Consider the following 20616-nt stretch of genomic DNA (forward strand, 5'->3'; position numbering starts at 1 on the left):
ATGTATTCTGGAAGACCTGGTAAGCTGACATTGATTCTAGAAGCCATTGCCTCATATGATTTGTGGATCTGGCATGCTTTCTTCGGAACACTAGGTGGGTGTAATGATATTAACGTTCTTGATAGATCTCCATTGTTCAACTATGTTTTTGAAGGTCGTGCACTTCCAGTTAACTATGTTATTAATGACCACCAATACGATATTGGATACTACCTCACCGACAGTATACATCTTCGGTGGGCAGCTTTTATACTCACAATAAACCTTCCACATAATGAGAAGGAAAGTCATTTTGCCCAACGTCAAGAGGGTGTACAAAAAGATGTGGAATGTGCATTTGGAGTACTACGAGCTCGGTTTGCTATAGTTCGTCAACCTGCTTTAGCTCGTGATAGAGAGATGTTAGGGAAAATAATAATCGTTTGCATTATTATTCATAACATGATAATTAAAGATGAACGAGATTCATATTTCCTTCATTATGATCCCAATGATTATGAGGAACCTCCACATCCTAGTTCAAGTCAACAATATGTGCAAAACGTCAATGAACCATTTAGATATGAAACTAGTGAGAATCGCATTGCAAATATACATGTCTAATAGAGTTCGAGTTCGTGACAAGCCCATCCATGGCCGCCTCAAGTCAGACCTAGTGGAAAATATTTGGATGAAATTCGGAGAAATCATGCTTTAATTAAGGCGTAGTGTTGTTTTATTTTAACTGCTTTGATATTTATCTATTTAATAATATGTTTTGTCTTTGTTGCTCTTGTTTAATGCATTAGTAATAAAATATCCATTTTCTACAATGCCATACGATTCAAGTGTTAATCATTCGACTTAATTAATTAAAAAAAATAAAAAAAATTCAAATAATAATTAATAAGAACATAGTATTTAATTACCATCAAAATTCAATGTTCTAACATTAAATTATTCATAAATAATAATAAAGTGGAATTGGATGAGAGAGAAAATATGGTGGAGTATGTTAAAAAAGTAAGAGAGAGAAATGTGACGACCACAAATTGGAGGGCAACCATTGAGAGTAAGAAATATATGGGATTGAAATGACTAGGGTAAGATGAGGTGGAAGAGTGATGAAATAATAAAAATAATTGATGACTACAAATCATAGGGCAACCATTGGGTAGGCTCTAAATAGAGTGCATATTTTTCCATTTACGTTTGTCCCTGATTAATTTCCCATTTTCATATTTGATATGGGTCCACCAATTAAAATATTATTTTATTTTCAACTTTTCTAATATCACCCACTTTTCCATATGACCCACATTATCTCTCCTTAATAAGAAATTCATAAAAAAATGTACGAACTTCTATATTTAATTATGATTTAATACAACTAATGTCCTACACATGATTTCTTTTTAATAATAGTGCCCAAAAGAAATGGATACTCTATTTAGGGACGGAGGGAGTACATCTCAAAAAATATATTTTGGGAAATTTGTTTATCAAATTTTATAAATTTTCAATCTCTATCTATAGACATCTATTTTGGCATATTTTTCTCACATTTTTAGTTTTTCAAAAAGTAGGGGAAAAGGATGAGAAATAGTAAAGAACCTTTTTCTATTGTTCAGGGTTAAGAAGTGAAAATGGTAATGATTTGTAAAAATGGCGTGGAGGACTAAAAGATGAGAGAGGAGGATTCACCATTTTTTATGATTCATGAACAAGGATGCTCTTATATGAATAATTAAATACATCACATAAATCTCACATTCTCACTCATGATCAAGTATTATTAATTCTATGCTACATACTTTAAAATAATTAAATTTCAAAAGTATATCAAAATATAGCAAAAATGTGTCATTCTATAGATATCAAAAAGTTGTCATGTCATGATCTAAACTTAAGAGTCAATCTGCTTTCCTTCTTCTGGATAGTTATTTTGTCATCACATGACTCAAAGTCGAGGAGTAACGTATTAATTATTGTTATAGCTTATAACAATGGGTTTTGGGAGGAAATATGGTTTTTTTTTGCTACGAGTTTAGAAATATAGAATATTTTAATGTGTTATAAATTATATCAGTTAAAATTTTGAATTTTAACCCCAAAGTACTCAAAAAAATATTATGCAAGCCTATCTTTATTTATCACATCGTATGATATATAATCATGATAAAAAAAAATAACTTGGGTAGGAATTAAGGAAAGTGTGGAACAAGATTTGGATGGGTCCAGTTTGAGACCAGACATGTGAATCTCATGTGTACTTATGCCTGGCCAAAAAACCAAATGGCCTAAAAAATCCAGACGCTTACCCAAATTTAATAGGTCTTTCAGATCTCTGGTCCAAATTGAGTCTTAAGCTTATTATTAGTTTTCATTGTTTTCTTCTAGCGCTTTTTTATGCCTTCTTTTATTAATTATCATGAAGATGATAATAATATTCTCCAAAAGAATTTGATAATAGATAAAAATCATAGCCTAATATTATAATACAATTTCCCGAGTTAGTTTTTTTTTTACTAATTACCCTCCAAACCTTTAAAAATTCACATATCCTAATCAATCTCTTTAAAACCATCATATGTCCTTAATAATTAACGACTATTAACTTTTTTAGTCATTGATCCCTATTTTCTCTCTTTCTACCGTACTCCATCATATTTTTTTTCTCAAAACATCATAAACATCTCACATTTTCACTCACGATCAAGAATTATTGCAACTTTTTTGAAAGGATATTGAATTATTCTTTTAGCACATAAGATCATAATAATCAAATAACTGTTAACCGAATAAGTTCGTTTATTATTCATTCTATGCTATATACTTCAAAATAATTAAATTCCAACACTGTATCAAAACATAGCAAAAAAGATGTCAATTTATAAACATCAAAAGGTTGTCATGTCATGATCCAAACTTATGAGTCTATCTACTTTCCTTCCTCTATATAGCTTTTTTGTCATCCCATATCCAAAGTCGAGGAGTAACGTATTCATAATTGTTATAACTTGTAATAAGGGATTTTGGGAGGAAACTTGGAGGAAAATACGAGTTTTTTTTTTTTTTTTTGCATTGAGTGTAGGAAATATAGTGTTTTAGTGTGGTATAAATTATATAACAGTTTAAATTTTGAGTTTGACCCCAAAGTCCTAAACTAATGACTCAAACAAATATTAATGCGCAAACCTATATTTATTTATCACATCAATTGATATATAATCATGATCAAAATAAGTTGGGTAGGAATTATGGATAGACACGAATTGGGTTTTGACTTGGATCTGTGAGACCAGACGAGTAAATCTCATGTGGACTTATACCCCCCACCCCCAAAAAAATCATATAGCCTAGAAAACGTAGGCTCTTACCCAGATCCAATAGGTCTTCCAAGTCTCTGGCCCAAATTGAGTATTAAGCTTGTTATTAGTTTTTATTGCTTTTATTCTCGCATTTTTTATGCCTTTTTTTATTAATTATCGTCAAAAGGATAATTATATTATCCAAAATAATTTGATAATAGATAAAAAAATCATAGCCTAATATCTAGATACAATTGACAAATATCCTCGAGTAAAATTTTTCACTAAATATCCTCCAACCTTTAAAATTTACCATAGTACACTCAATTTCTTTAGAATTCATCATATATGTCCTTAAGTATTAACGACTGTTAGCTTTTTTAGTCATTGATCCCTATTTTCATTACTAAATCCTAATTAACTCCTATTAGACTCAATTAGCCTAATTGACAACCATTAAAACACCTTCTACAACCCTTTTTCTTTCTCTCTTCCCCCATAACTCTATTTCCTCTTTTTATTGGCCAAATGTGGTGTATTAATGATGGTTTGTTACGGTCAATGAGTTAAGTAGAGGTTAATTAGGATTTAATAACAAAATTAGGGATTAATAGCCAAAAGAAATAATGGACATTAAGGACATATGGTGTATTTTAAAGAAATCGAGGGTGTATATATGGCGATGTTTGAAAATATTTGGTGAAAATAAAAAATACTTTGAGATATTTGGTGAAAAGCCCGAAAGTTGTTAAGGTATATGGCTTGGGTTTGGAGTGAGTCTAGGTCTCAACATATGAGACTTAAACCTATTTTTAAACACTTAGACCCAGATCCGACCTAGACTTAACAAATTTCAGAAACTAGTCTCGGATCCTAAAAACAGGTTGGGTACACCATATGAGATTTCAGAATACACACATTTAATATGTATTCTAAATCATATACTTTCTTAGTTTTGAAATAAGTGAAACACTTATCTCAAAAAATTCTTACATAAATGAGAGAAGTGTTTCAGTTATTTTAGAAGGAATGGAGTACATTTTTAAAAAATAGATTTATCTTTTCTTTAGATAATTTTTTTTCTAACAAAAACTAATATAAGATTGTAGCTAGGTTCATTGGTTGTTGCATTTGTATTTCAAATGAGAGTTGGTAGGTTTGAGTTTCAGCGCACACATTTTTATTGCTTAATTTGGGTTGGTTAGACATTGTTGGCCACAACTTGCTGGAAAGTGGAGGAATGTTGGGAGCCGTTAATCGTTAAGGCAAAGGCTATGTTATTTGGTATCAAGGTGGTTGTAGAGTTTGGATTTCGGAATGTCCTTGTGGAAAGTGAGTGCATTCACCTTGTTAACGCAATTTCTTCACGGGAGCGAGGCGCGAGTAGCTTCCATCGTATTCTATATGACATTATTCATGCTACTAGTAAGTTAGATTTTGTGTCTTGGAGTTTTGTCCGTAAAGATGACAAATAAGGTTACTCACGAGCTAGCTCATCTTGAGTTATAGCCAGATAAGTTTGGTTAATTAATTTTCCTCTTTGTATTGACTTTTTATTGATTTTGGACATTGCTATGACCTATGAAATATGAATGTTATTTAGTTACATGTTGGACTTTCCCTCCATAAAAGAATAAAAAAGGCCCAATATGTGATTAAAAGCACAAAGGGGCAATAATGTAAATCCCAAATCAATAATTAAAGAAAATCCCACATTTGCACTTAAATGTCCATTTTCGCCCTTTCTCAACCCTAAGCTGCAATTCCCATCTCAACCCTCCGACGTTATGCATTCTCTTCTTCTCTTCTCCCTTTTCTCGATTACCCCTTTGTAATTCCCCCCCATTTTCATTCAATTCCTTCATTACCCTTCTCTTACTCTCTCCGATTTCTCTCACATACCCGCCAATTTTCTCTCTCCTCCCTCTTTCGAATTTCCGTTAACTCTTCCACTTCTTTCTTCCCTTTCTTCCTAAATTCTTCCATCTCCAATTTTCAGTGTTTTTTTTCTCGAGATTGATCTCTATGTGTTCCATGACGTTAATTTTCCACGTTATTACAATACCCAGTTCGAAATTTTGACAATTTACACTGATTTCTGAAGCTCAATTGAATGGATCAAAGCTTGGATTTTTTGAGCTAGGGTTCCGTAATTTTGAGGTACAGTTGTTAATTTCTGTATATTGCTGCGTTTTTCGTAGTTCTGGATAATACCCACTTCGTTATTTGAGCTATATTGCTGTTTACTGAAGTTTGTTGAAAGTTTAATTTTGGTATCTTTTCTAACAATTGATCATCTTGGTTTAGTAATAAGCAAAACTACAATAAAGTTTCTGACTTTGTAACTATTTCTTTAAGAATTGAGTACACTGGTTTCTGAATTATAAAGTAATTCGGTTTCTTTTGATATTCAAGCTCCCTCGACTTGTGATTCTTAGATTTTATTCTTATGTCTTTGGCTGGATTAGTTATATTTTTTTGTTAGTTTGGTTTATGATTTCATTTAGGTACTATTATCTTGGATTCTTGGTGTTTGCATGATCTGTCATCTCGTAGATTATGTCCCCTGAGCATGCTACCCATTAAAGAATTTGATGTTGTGTGATAGTTTGGTTATAGAAATTCTGAATTAGTTGGTATATATTGTTTCAGAGTTTGTTGATGCCACTGGTGAATGGTGACTGGACGTTGTTTCAGCACCTTGCTTCCATAGTTGTGCTCGCGAAATTTGCCATTGGTTGTTTTTTTAGAAACAATGGCAAATCATGATTTGATCCTTGGGAAAAATCATGCAATTGATATGGACCATGACCAGCAGCTGGTGCATGCCCACAATCACAGCCTAGATCTTCGACAAACTCACGAGCATGATCTCGGTTTGGGACAAGGGCATGAACAGGAACTGGGTTTAGGACATTCCCACGAACACGATGAATTGGCTTTAGAACAGAACCATGATCATGAAGCGAGCAATGAGCATCTTTATGAACAAGATAATGACTTGCATATGGAGCATAAACCTAATCATGAAAGTCATGAATTTTCTTCTCAGAACAATGAGTTAAGTATAGTAGAGCAAAATGAGCTGGCTCTTTCGAGTAATCAAGAATTTGATGAGAATTTGGAATTAGATATTGATCATAATGATGAAATGGGTATTGAAGCTGTGGATGATATGGGTGTTCAGGAGCCAGATTATGTACTTAGTCATGTTGTTCAGGCTCGTTCTCTGGTTGTTAACCCTAGCCATGAGATTCATGTAGGACAGGAATTTCCAGATGTTAAGAGCTGTCGCAGAGCTTTAAGGAATACAGCGATTGCTCTACACTTTGAGATGCAGACCATAAAATCTGATAAAACTCGTTTTACTGCCAAATGTGCATCTGAAGGATGTCCATGGCGTGTACATGCTGCAAAGCTTCCAGGCGTGCCTACTTTCACAATCAGGACACTTCATGAGGTCCATACATGCAATGGCATAGGTCATCTTGGCCACCAACAAGCATCAGTGCAGTGGGTGGCGAACTCTGTCGAACAACGTTTGAGAGAGAATCCGAACTGCAAGCCCAAGGAGATACTAGAAGAGATCCATAGAGTACACGGGATCACTTTATCATACAAACAGGCCTGGCGGGGAAAGGAGCGTGTTATGGCAGTTATGCGGGGATCCTTTGAAGAAGGATATCGGCTTTTACCACAATATTGTGAGCAAGTTAAACGCACAAATCCCGGTAGTATTGCTTCTGTTTATGGTAATCCGACAGATGACTGCTTCCAGCGGCTCTTTATTTCATTCCAAGCATCTATTTACGGCTTCCTAAATGCATGTCGTCCGCTTCTTGGTCTTGATAGAACCTATTTGAAGAGCAAGTACCTGGGTACTTTGTTGTTGGCTACTGGTTTTGATGGGGATGGTGCTCTCTTTCCTTTGGCATTTGGTGTAGTTGATGAGGAAAATGATGAGAACTGGATGTGGTTTCTATCAGAACTCCACAATCTGCTTGAGGTTAATACTGAAAATATGCCCAGGCTAACAATTTTGTCTGACAGGCATAAGGGTATTGTGGATGGAGTGGAAGCAAACTTCCCAACTGCTTTTCATGGATTTTGCATGCGTCATCTGAGTGAAAATTTCCGTAAAGAGTTCAATAACACAATGCTTGTAAATCTTTTATGGGAAGCTGCTCAATCTCTCACCATAATTGAATTTGAGGCTAAAGTTCTGGAAATAGAAGAGTTATCACAAGATGCTGCGTACTGGATTCGGAAAATTCCACCTCGCTTGTGGGCCACTGCCTATTTCGAGGGTACTCGATTTGGGCATCTTACTGCAAACATAGTTGAATCTCTAAATAGTTGGCTTCTAGAAGCTTCAGGGCTACCAATCATTCAGATGATGGAATGCATTAGGAGGCAGCTAATGACTTGGTTTAATGAACGGCGTGAGATAAGCATGCAGTGGACATCAATACTCGTTCCAACTGCTGAGAGTCATGTTGCGGAAGCAATTGAGCGTGCTCGCTCTTACCAAGTGCTTCGTGCAAATGAGGCAGAGTTTGAAGTCATAACGCATGAAGGTTCTAATTTTGTGGATATTCGAAATCGTTGCTGTCTTTGCAGGGGATGGCAGCTGTATGGTCTACCATGTGCTCATGCTGTGGCAGCCCTAATTTCGTGCAGGCAGAATGTTCATCGTTTCACAGAAAGCTGTTTCACAGTTGCAACTTATAGGAAGACATATTCTCAGACTATACATCCAATTCCAGATAAGTCATTGTGGAAAGAGTTTTCTGAAGGGGACTCAGATGCTAGCAAATCTGTTGAGGTATATATTAACCCACCTAAGTCTCTTCGTCCTCCTGGAAGACCAAGAAAGAAGAGAGTTCGAGCTGAAGATCGTGGTCGTGTGAAACGGGTTGTGCATTGTAGTCGCTGCAATCAGACAGGTCACTTCAGAACTACATGTGCAGCACCGTTATGAATCCTTCTTATCTGAAGATTGGTAATTGGCATTCTAATTTGAGTGTTTCCATATATTAGACAAATGGAAACTTACAGTTTCTTATAATGATTTAATAATTTTATGCAACTTCTTAGTTAGTGTAGCTAGTCAATGACTCAATATAGTCTCCGGCTATTTAGTATAATATGTGATAAAAAATGCATTAGGTATTATATTAGTAAATAAGAGCTTATTCTTGCGAATTTCACGTTTATTTATTTATTTTTACAATGAATTTCACGTTGAAGATTGGTCTTTTCCTATCTCCCTTTGAAATACTCCCTCTGCCCTCATTTAAGCCACAATCCCGTTTGGCAGTAATATTAAGGGAAGTGAATGTATAAAGAAAGAAATGGGGAGCGTGAGTAGGTGCAGAGCCCAATTATACACACAAGTAGAGAGTAAAAGATCTCCAAAAAAAGTTTGTGGAATATCAATTGGGAATAATCTGGTATAATAACAGTATCTTATACCTGACCAAAGTGAGCCTGAACTGCGAGCTCGGCTCGAAAATACCCGAGCTTGGGCTGATAGTTTAGGCCCGAATTTGGGCCCGTCTAGGTTTCTTTTTGGCTTGGAATGAGTTTTGAGCAACCTAGAAATGACTTTTCAGTCTAAATTTTGACTCGGACTGACTTTGGACCGAAAAAACAGGCTTTGGTCTGTCTCATCTCGGCTCGGTCTGATTAATGGGAAAAAAATCTAAATATGGTCCAGCCCGTCATTTAATTTAAAATGAAATGTAAACTCAATATACGACAACGAACGGGAAATAAGAGTTGGATTTCTTTCTCCAGAAACTCATCACTAGAGGCTATATAGCATGTTGGATTCTGGGAGTGGGTGACTCAGATTTTGTATTTTTAAAGTTATTCAGTTTCTAAATAAAGTTTTCTCCAGAGGTGATTGTCATCACAAGAGATGGACTTATTAATTAGGTACATTGATAGGCCGGATGAAAGGGAATTTATTACGGAACCTAATGTACAAGCAACAAGGGATGGAGTAATGGTTGATAACTGTTTGGAGAAGGTTGTCAATAATGATAATAATGGCAAAGAGCCCGAATAGCGGTTGGAAAAGTAGTGGAGGTTTCACCACAATGGGTTGAGCAGGCAAGGGGATTCGTAGAAAGCTCAATGGGATGGGAGGAGGAGGATTATGTGCCTCTATATATTTTCATTTAGGCTCCGTTTGGTAGGGCGTAAAACGTTTTCCCGGAAAACTGTTTTCCTCTATTTTTAGTTTTACATTGTTTGGTTGGAAAAAGAGTGTAAAACCATTTTCCCTTGGGGTAAAATTACTCTCCCAATGATGGAAAACCATTTTCCTTTCAAAATGAAGGGAAAACTATTTTCCTTACTTCTCTTGTACACTCCTCTCACTACCTCCTTATTTTCCCTTTCATTTTTCTTATATCGAACCAAACAACGAAAAACTAATTTTGGAATTGTGTTTTTCATTGTAAATTGTTTTCCATGAAAATTATTTTACACTGAAAATATTTTACGCCCTACCAAACGGAGCCTTAGTGGTTTAATTTTCCAAATAGATTTTTTTAGAGTTAAGAAGGCCATAACATTTGATTCTCATAGGGAAATGCCTTGGAATAAATGTCAGAGAGGAGTTCGTAAGTCTAAGGGTTAGAAGAATATGAATCCCAAAGGGGGTTTGGACATTGTAGATAAGATAATCGACGTGGGGAAGACTATTTTCCTTTTCAAGTTTATGTTGCATGATGATATTAAAAAAGCTTTTTTGGGGGAGTTTATGGTTCATCTTGAATCACTATCTTATACCTGGAAGTCCAATTTTAGGCCTTTAATGAATCCATTTGAAAGTATTTTACTATGATAAAAAAAGGCTCTCTTTGATACAGCTAAGGTAATTGGGAAACCAATTAGGGTTGATTATTATACAATCAATAGGATTTCAGAGAAAATACATTAGGGTATGTGTAGAGGTGTCGCTCTATAAACCTTTAATCACTTTGATTTGGATTGGCGTCTGGATGGCAGCAAGTGGAATATGATAATATTGGGTTGTTATGCTTTAATTGTGGCATTATTAGGCATAATAAAGATAAATGCAATAATAAAAAAGTAGAAAATTTGTCGAAAACAACCTTTTATGAACCACTTTTTACAAAAGCATCCCTTATAATTTTTTTTTGTTAAGTCAAACATTAAACCAAAATTTTTTTGTCACATCAAACTCGCTGACATCTCTCCGACATTAAACTTATTTTTCCAGCATTGACTCAGTTAATGATTAAAAAACTTCATCCTGCACCATCTCCCTCTAATTCTTCAGCATTCCATACTATTTTTCTTCCCTTTGTGCTCCATATAAACATCTTCTTTCCTTTCCCTTTATCTCTAAAAAAATCCCTAACTTTCATTTAGTTCAAGTGCTACGAGATCTATTCGAATTAAGGGTAATTTCGCATTTCCTCCATTAAACTTCTAAACCCGAAAAGTAATTGAATGAATATTCATGCTCTGGTAGCAACAACGGTGAACGTGTAGTCTTGATCTTCTTTGCTCTGCCATTCGTTTCAAGGGTTTAATGTGATGGTCAGGACGACGGTACGAATGAGGCGGTGTTCAGATGGCTAGGAGGTGGGCAGGGGCGTGGCTAAGCCACTGTCTCGCTGGCCAAAGACGGGAGGGAGGCGGGAGGTGGGCTGGGATTTTTGTTAATCTAATTTGGGGTCAAATTTTTGGGTTTTATATGGTGGTGGAGGTGGAGGTGGAGGGGGTCGATGAAGAGAGAATGAAGAGGATGGCACTTATGGAGGAGACGAAGGAGCCGTGATGACACCAACAATGGGTGGTGGCATGGTCACGTGGATTCCGGTGTTAGTTGGTCGGTCGTGGGTGAAAAAAATAAAAAGAAAGATTTTAATATGGCTATGTGGATCATTCGCTGAGTCAATGCTGGAAATATAAGGTCAATGCGGAGTGGTCAACGAATTTAATGTAACAAAAATATTTGGTTTAAAGTTTATCTTGACGACATTATTTAGGGTTAATTGGTTAGAACACCACAACCTTTGGCTCTAGTGTAAGGAACAACACAACCTTAAACGGGTGCAAAGCGTAGCACCAACTTAAATGCGTGATGCAGAAAATATCATAAATAATGCCGGAGAACGGAAATTCCAGCGGAGCTAGAGAATCTCCATTATTTTATTTTATCTTAGTTCCCTCCCCTTTTTTTGTTAAAGTCATGTGCCTCCTTCCCCTTTCTTTTCTATTTCTATCTCTTCTCTTCTTCTTTAACTGCTAACTTCATTCAGATCCCCAATTCTCAATTAACAGAATCCCTAAGTTTGCAATTCTACCATCAACCTTCATCATGGCTGGAAGACATGGGAAAGTTTAATGCCACCATGGGTTGCCAACCATGGCTCAGATTGTGAGCAAGAGAAATTGGAACCATGGCAGACGGTTCTATGGGTGTTTAAAGTGGAAGGTTAGGTTGAATTGTTTTGAAATTCATATTAATCCTTTTTTATGTAATTTGATTGATTTGAATTTCATTTGTAATAGGATGATGATCGTGAATTCTTTGAGTGGATTGATAAGGAAGCATATGGGCAACGTGCTACTGAGGTTATTCTAGCACTTGTATCCACTATAATGATGCCCTGGAATCTGAAAGGAAGAGATTGAAGAATGGAATTGAAGCAAAAGCGAGTGCTGAAAGGAAAATTCAAGGGTTGAAAACGGAGGTCAAAGGATTGAAGGCTGAGAACAAATTACTAGAACAACAACAAACCACTTTCATCACAGTACTCTTGATTTCATGGATGTTTGTGTACTTGTATTTTAGTAAGTAGGTAGTTTAGGTATCCTACAGTATTGCTTTTCACAATATTCTCTTTGTATAATTGATTGGTGGTTATTCAATGCAATATTGCTTTTGAGTATATTGATTGGCTTTTGAGTATATTGATTGAATTCATTTGCATTAGTATATTAGTCTAAATAGTGTACTTTTGACAATATTAAACAACAAGTTGGTTGTGCACTTGTAATACCAAGAAAATGTTTGCATTAGATTCCAAAAGGCCTGCTGCCAACAATGTACAACATGTGCAAAAACTGGTGAAGGTAGGACATTTCAATTACAAAAATCTCCCCGTATAGTTAAAAAAACCCATATGTAACCTCCCTCCTTAATCCCACATTTCCTTCACCAAAATACAAAGTGTAACCCTAGCTTAGTGGTTGCTCATTGGACCAACTGCTGTAGATTGCTGAGTTCCACAAATGTCACTTGTGGCAGCCTGAAAATAGTAGAAAATGTAGAAGTTAGAAATTTTCAAAGAATGGGATTGAAGAGAAGATAATTGAAGAAGTAATACTTACCATAGAATCATTGAGAATGGTATTGGTGCCTTTTCTGGGCCTTCCTCTACCTCTCTTTGGTGCAATTGGTTGGGGTGCTACAGTTGCCTTAGAAGGAGCTCTTGCCTTTTTAGGCCTCTTGTTGGAGATGTTTCTGACTTCCCCAGAGGTTGAAGCAGTGGCAGGGGCCTTTGTTTTTGTGTGTAGGGCAGCCTCTTTTGTTCTGGATTTTGCTTTTACACAAGCTACATGTCATTTGTATGCCATGTTTGCTTATTTTTCTAGCCTTGTCCTCCATCTCATGTAGGACTTTCTTCCTCATTTTCCTAGGTCTACCTGCTCTAACCTTGATGTTAGGAGGTAGCAGTGGGGATTCAACATTATCCCAATGCCTCTATCCTCTTATTGGCTTTATTGACCCACTGTAGGTAGCTAAGTTAACCCCCCTTTTTTAAAGGGCATCCACCAACTCTTCACATGACATTCTAAGCCAATTGCTACAAGTAATTACATGAGATCAAGGTATTCCAGTTAAGTCCCATCTCCTATATGTATAAATCTTGCTTTCTAGATTCACTATCACTAGTGGAAAAATGAAGAAGGGCTGCGCTAAAAAAGGCATGTAGGGCTGCGCTTTTTGACAGCAGCCCTTTCAGTAGCAGCCCTTCACTTTTTAAGTAGGGCTGCGCTAGAAAAGCGCAGCCCTTAAGCTAGAAGGGCTGCGCTAGTTAGGAAAAAGCGCAGCCCTTCTAGCCCAGAAGGGCTGCGCTAGTTAGGAAAAAGCGCAGCCCTTCTGAGCTAGAAGGGCTGCGCTTTTTCCAAACTAGCGCAGCCCTTCCTACCAAAAAATAAAAATAAAAATAAAAAATTTTTTTTGACATTTTTTTACTCATAATCTCACATTTTTTGAAATTAAACAGAAGAGAATAGATTCGAAACGAAAATACTAAACCCAAAACAATAAAAAGAATGAAACGAAAATGAAAAAAAGGAACAAAAACTAATATACAAAGAGAAGTATACAAGAACATTAATCAAAACAAAGATGAAAATACAAGAAATTATATACAAAGAGAAGTATACAAGAACATTAATCAAAATAAACAAAGAGAAGTATACAAGAACATTAATCAAAACAAAGAGAAGTATACAAGAACATTAATCAAAACATATAAACAAAGAGAAGTATACAAGAACATTAATCAAAACATATAAACAAAGAGAAGTATACAAGAACATTATAGATCTGAAAATACAAGAACTACCCAAACATTAACCTAATAATGTTTAAATACATAAAAAAAATCCTAATACATAATTTAAGGGAAAAAAAAAATTTCGGAAAAACTTAAAATGGCTATTTGGAGGCTTAAACGAACTCGGATGGCTTAAAAAGCCTAAACATCACGACATAGCGGTGAGTTTGACTCGTTGGCCCGTTCTGCTTCCGAAAAGGTATCACAATAGGCAATCGGACTCCGTCGCCATGTTTAGTGCAAATCATTTCAAGGTTTTTGTCGCAAATGTTTATGGGAGTTTTTGAGAGAGAAGAGAGGATGAGAGAGAAGGAGGAAAGGAATAATGAGGGACGTGAGAGAGGAGAGAGAATGAGGGATAATATATTTGACGAATCCCCGCTCAATATTTCAAAGCCCGCGATTCCGAAATTTCAAATTTTTTCAGGAAGGGCTGCGCTTTTTTAAAAAAGCGCAGCCCTTCACTAGTAGGGCTGCGCTTTTACGAAAAGCGCAACCCTTCCTGCGCAGCCCTTTCTGTTTTTCCCCCTAGTGTATTAGAACCTCCATACCACATAGCACTTCAAACTCCATTTTATCAAATGCAAGAACATGATAGGTCTTAGCATATTCCTTGTTTGTTTCTAGCTTCTTTCTTATTTTAGGACAAATATCATCCTTTGCTCTCTCCATCAATGTTCTTTTCAAGAATAATCTATCCATAACTGCCCTCCTAATATCTATTAGCATTCCCAAAATAAGCTTTGACTTGGATTCCAAAATCTACCCATTAAATGTTTCAGCAAGATTGTTCACCACAAGGTTACACTTAGTGTGAATTCTAAAACCAAATCTACAAAAAGTTTTAGGTTTCAAAGCCTTGAAATCCTCAATAGCTGTTATTGATAACACATCCATCTCTTCCAGGGTTAGATCAAAACTGCCTTCTTATATGCATAAACAACTGCCAAAAATTTTCTTTCAAACCATCTGCCTTGTGTTTTTTATGCCATGGGGACCATATGTGTCTAGCACAATTCTTTGTTCTACATCATGGAATATTGTTTTTACACCATGCATTATTGATTGTCAATAACATAAGAAGCAATGTGAATATACTAATCAAACCAGTTGTTGAAACTAGAAAACAATGTGACATGAAAGACAAAAGTTGCTCACCTTATGCTGATCTGATATGTGTGCAATCTTCACCCCCCAAAACCTGGTAGATCATTCTTTAAATTCTCCGAAAATCACTCTCAGGCCTCATTGTTTTCAGCCTCAACAACAACCCAACAAATAAGGAACATTTAATTGTTCCCATCTCTGCAATACTGCACATAATAGTTGACCACCTAAAAGGCTTTCAAAAAGGATCCATCTATGAAAATAACCTTCCTACAACCTGTCATGAAACCTGCTCTCAATCCTAGGAAACTAATTTACAACCTCTTAAACTGATGTTCAACATGTTCAACATCATCTTCAATTGCATCTGTTTGCAATTGAAATCTAAAATCCTCATCTACCCTCTTCAATTCATTTAAGTATGCAGCAATCTTTGAATAATGACCCTTCAAATTTCCATGTAAAAGCCTGTGTGATGCTTTTTTATTCAGTAACAGTTCCACTCGCTAAGCTTGATCCCAAACCTGTTTAGTATTTCTTTCTCTAAAGACTTTCTAGGTCGATTGGGTTCCTCCCTAAATTTGTCTAAAATTTCTCTTGCGAACCATCTTGATTTTACTTATAAGTTTTCATAATCAGCTCTGTCACGTGTGTTCTTGTTGAGCTTATTTCACCATGAAAGATTTATTTTGGCCATCCTAGGAAGCATAGACCTTCCACTCACAACTCATCTTGCATTTTGCTTCCATTTCCTTTTTGTTTTCACTTCTAATCCACCTAACACTATAGCCAGCATAAACATCATACTTGTTTACCATCTCCTTGAACATTTCGGGTGATGGAAACTTCATGCCAACCCTTCATACAAACTTCCGATAATAAGCAGTCCCCTCCCTTCCACTTGGCATATCATACTTCTCGCCTTCACTATCTGAATTAGGCAAAAGATCTTCTTCCTTATACTCACTTCCCCACCCACTATCCAATGGAATGCTCAAGTCCTGCCATTTTTTAGAAGCCCCTCCTCCATCACCCTTCTTTCTAGGTATTTTCCTACTTTCTTTTACCTTCCTCCTAGCATCAAGAAGCTCTTCATCACTAAAAATATTTGTAGGTTCTGATTCTCCTCCCCCATAATCCTCATTACATCTGTTGAACTACATGACAGTTCAATATCATCCTCTTCAACAATCCGATCACATCCACCTATACTAGCATCATCAGACAAATTCATTGTGACATCATAGTCATCATCAACATCAAACAAGCAACCTTTTACTAAAAAAAGAAAGGTCCTTGTTGAGTAAGGCTTCGGCAAGCAGAACAAAGTATGGGTTGGGTGCTTGAGCGCATCTTTCTCATTTCTCATATCGAAAAAGGTAGTTGACTTACTTAGTTAAAGCAAAGCATTAAGGAAAGGGAGAGGACAAGATCTAATCTTTCTTCTAACGCGCGCCCTTACGTTTTCTTCGCTTGCTCTGCAGTACGAACCTCATATAGAGCCGCGCCCTTTATGATGAGCAGCCAAGGGGCCGCCTTCCACCAGTTCTCTAAGGGGATGTAATCTGTTGTTTGGAAAGTGGGATGACTTTGTTGTGGTACTGGGTCAATTGTTTAGGAAGTGTGTTGTGTTACTTGTAGTTTTGGGTATGTTGGTTCAAGAGTGGGTTGTGTTGTCACATGTTCTAGGTTTGTTATTTAGGAAGTGGGTTGTGTTGGCTGGGGTTTTGAGTCTGTTATTTGAGGATGGAGTGGGTTGTGTTGGCTGGAATTTGAGTCTGTTGTTTAAGGATTGGAGTGGGTTGTGTTGGTTGGGATGTGGGTTTATATTTGTTGAATTGGGCCTTGTCTCAATCACAATTTTTGGGGAAGCTACCCTCTTCCGGGCTAATATTTTCTTTCTTGGTGTTTTCAAATGATTAGAAATGGGTGGCTTTGGTGGAATTTTATGAGTTGTGGCATGTGATGAAACCTACTCACTTTGGTGAATAGTTGAGGTGGTCTCACTAGTAACTTGTGGAAACTTATCTTGTGTATTGGGATGGGCCTCTGTAGAAATATTTTGCTTTATATGAGTATTGGGCTAGGGTTCCTCTATATTGGGTGGGGCCTCATCTATTGGGTCATTTGTGAGGTTGGGACCAATACTTCCAAAATCCAATTGTGGAATTATTTCAGGCACATCAATATCATGGACAACAAAGACTTCAACCATCCCATTTTTCATCCTAATTTGAAACATATATCCAATACCTCAACATCCTTGTATACCCTAACCAAACCAGTTTTTAAGTCTAGCCCAAGCAAATTGTAATAAAATTTTGAGTTTGAGTTGTATTTAACCCCTTCCTCCAAAATATCAATAAACTCAAAGAAAATCATGTAACCTGGATCAACATTATCCCAATCATGTACCTCCCCTCCTACATATTTCCATTTATCAGTCTAAACCCTTCTATGATTCAATTTGATACTGAACAGGGATGACATCACCTATTTTGCAAAAAACACAAAACCACAGAACAAAAACACATTTATTGCAAGTACGAAATAGCAAAATTAAACACAATCATCACACACATTCACTTCAAGCACACACATTTAGTTCAAGCAATCAACCAAACATATTTCAAACCTCTTTAATTTCATCTAACTAAACCCTAATTCTCGCATCGCATATTAGAGAATTACCCAAAAAATAACCAATGTAGGCAAACTAACCAAGTTCAAGTTCAGATTTTGATTCGCGCGCAGAGATGGAATTGCTTTTTCGTCTTCGTTGACTTAAATGGCTGAGATTGAAGTTAGAAGTTCACCTGAAGAAGAAGAAGAGAAGAGAGAGAAATAGAAAAGGAAGGGGAAGGAAGCACGTGACTTTAACAAAAAAAAAAAAGGGGGGGTGGGGGAGGGAATTAAAAAATATTAAAATAATAGAGATTCCCTAGCTCCGGTGGAATCCCCGTTCTCCGGCGTTATTTATGCTATTTTCTTCACCATGCATCTAAGTTGGTGCTACGCTTTGCACCCGTTTAAGGTTGTGTTGTTCCTTACACTATAGCTAAAGATTGTGTTGTTCTAGCCAATTAACCCTATTATTTATTTAAAAGGTTGTTTTTGACAAAAAGTGGCTTATAAAAAGGTTGTTTTTGGCAAATTTTCCTTCTTAAAAAATTTAGATAAAGAATATAAGAGACCACCACTCTTTGAAGAGAAAAATATTTGTTAAAGCAAAAAGTATGGGTATATTAAAGGTTAGAAAAATTCTTATATGTGGCCAGCCACATCAATAGCTTCCCGTGTGGCCGGTCCATATATAAGTCCAAACACATAAACATAACCCTTGCACGTGCCTTTCACTATTATGCGTTCCTCTCTTCTCCAATCTCATCCTTTCCCCTCTCTCTCCTCTACTTCATTTGTTCCAACCTCACCAAATCATCATGCTAAAAAACTGGAGTAATTTCGTAAATGGAATCAAACTCCATGAAAATTCAAAGCACAAAACCCTAACTTCTTTCTCTCCTCTATATAATCAATGGCGTCGTTGTCTCTTTCTCTTTTACCTCTCATTCTTTTCACAAGCTTACTTCTCTTAACCAGCATAAAGTTAAAAGACTTTGATTTTCACCTATTAGCACTTCGCAAAACATTAAATCCTCGCAATTTTTGAAAATTTAAGCTGTTAAGGATCGGAAAATACGGTTTCGGTGGCCGAAGAGAAAATTTTCGGTGATTGATGGAGTGGAGAGCCTGAAACTGAACGAAAATTATTATGTTTGATGGTGGAATTTCGTTAAGCCCAACCATACGATTTCGCCAGTTCGGGTTGAAGACAACGATAAAAAATCAATCGCGGAATTTGAGGTGTACCGCGTACATGAAGTGTGAAAAGTTGCAAGATATTTGAGAATATTTGAGGTTTAAAGTGTGAAATGTTGGACAATTTATTGTTCTGTAATCCAAGGTGATGGTGATGATGGTAAACATGGTGGTGGTGGTGGTGATATTGAAATACTTGAAATTAATGAGAGTGGTAAAACAGTTGCAACAACTATCTCTAAGCAAGAGTTTAACAAGTCTTGAGAAAGCGTAGCTTGGTGTAAAAGAGAAGTGTTGGTTAAGGGGTGGTGTGGAGTATGTTAAGCCTTGAAATTCGAATGTTGTTGAATGCTGATTAATTATCAATGGAGAAGAGTTAATACTACAATGATTAACCCCATGTATTTATATGTGTAACCCATTTTGTTTATATAAGTAACCCGATTTTGTTGATAAGACTAACTCACCTTAAAATATTATATGAGTAATCCCATTTATTTTTTGCAGTTGCCTAGTTAAGTTTTTGAAGTAATTTTGTTTAATTTATGAGTAACTTATTTTAATCATATGAGTAACCTAATTTAATAATGAGTAACCTATTTTAATCATATGAGTAACCTAGCTTAACCTTATAAATAGCCTCATTTATTCATACCAGTAACTCCACTTGATTATATGAGTAACCTCATTTTGTTTGCATAAGTAACCACATTTTGTTTATAAGAATACCACTTCTATTGTTATGCATAACCCTAAAATATTATATGAGTAACGCTTTTTTTTTTTTACAACAACCTCGTTTAGTTTTTTGGAGTAACCTGATTTAATCATTTGAGTAACCTCATTTATTCATATTAGTAACCTCATTTATTTATACAAGTAACTTCAATAAATCATACGAGTAACCTCATTTAATCATACGAGTAACATCAAAGGTTCATAAAAGTAATCACATTTATTCAAATGAGTAACCTCATTCATTCATAAGAGTAAACTGATAAGTAACCTCATTTATCCAAATGAGTAACCCCATTCATGCATAAGAGTAACCCCGTTTATTGATACGAATAACCTAATTCGTTCATAAGAGTAACCTTATTTAATCATGCGATGATGCTATTAAATTGCACGAGTAACCTCCATTTATTCATACAAGTAATCCCATTATTTCATACGAGTAACCTCATTTGTTCATAAAAACAACCTCACTTAACTATTTAATCATACAAGTAAACCTAATTGTTCATTGAACAAACCCCATTTTTTCATATAAGTAACCTCACTAAATAATAAGACGACCCTATTTAATATACTATAGTAACCTCAATTGTCCACAATATTAACCTTATTTAATCATACGATGACCCTATTTGATCAAGCGGCTCCAATTGTTCACAAAAGTAATCCATTTTCTTCATACGAGTAACCTTATTCATTCATAAAAGTAAACTGATTAGTATTCCCTTTTGTAATACTAGCAACCATATTTTTGTATAAGAGTAACACCCTTTTATTGCTAAGAGTAACCATATACTCATACAAGTAACTTCATTTGCTCATAAGAGTAACTCCATTTGCTCATAAACGTTTGTGCACAAAGGTCAACTTCAAAAGGCTATATCTCACGATACACTTAATATATTTGGAAAATTCAAGTTGGATATGAGAATTTGGTTCAATATCTTTTCAACGCCCAGTCAAACGCTCAATTTCGATGAGCAACGAGTCATATATGACCTGTTAAAATGAGATGACTAGCTGTCAGACGCGCGCGCGCCGCCAAACTT

The 20616-nt window shown here is 35.9% G+C and overlaps 2 protein-coding genes across 2 annotated transcripts; both read left to right on the forward strand.

Annotated features, from left to right (window-relative positions):
- Positions 1 to 603, forward strand: LOC104891117 (protein ALP1-like). The gene has a single exon (XM_010676766.1). It carries the CDS (start codon positions 1 to 3, stop codon positions 601 to 603), a length of 603 nt encoding a protein of 200 aa, XP_010675068.1.
- A 4394-nt stretch (positions 604 to 4997) lies between these two features.
- LOC104891109 (hypothetical protein) lies at positions 4998 to 8495 on the forward strand. The gene is made up of 2 exons (XM_010676757.4): positions 4998 to 5450; positions 5943 to 8495. Exon 2 carries the CDS (start codon positions 6046 to 6048, stop codon positions 8269 to 8271), a length of 2226 nt encoding a protein of 741 aa, XP_010675059.1. The 5' UTR covers positions 4998 to 5450; positions 5943 to 6045; the 3' UTR covers positions 8272 to 8495.
- Positions 8496 to 20616: the final 12121 nt, after the last annotated feature.

The sequence above is a fragment of the Beta vulgaris genome, chromosome 4 (genome assembly GCF_026745355.1).
Source record: "Beta vulgaris subsp. vulgaris cultivar EL10 chromosome 4, EL10.2, whole genome shotgun sequence".
Taxonomy (NCBI): Eukaryota; Viridiplantae; Streptophyta; class Magnoliopsida; order Caryophyllales; family Amaranthaceae; genus Beta; species Beta vulgaris.

Excerpts from the sequence above, each read along its gene's own strand:
- LOC104891117 (XM_010676766.1), top strand. The coding sequence starts at position 1 with ATGTATTCTGGAAGACCTGGTAAGCTGACATTGATTCTAGAAGCCATT.
- LOC104891109 (XM_010676757.4), top strand. The coding sequence starts at position 6,046 with ATGGCAAATCATGATTTGATCCTTGGGAAAAATCATGCAATTGATATG.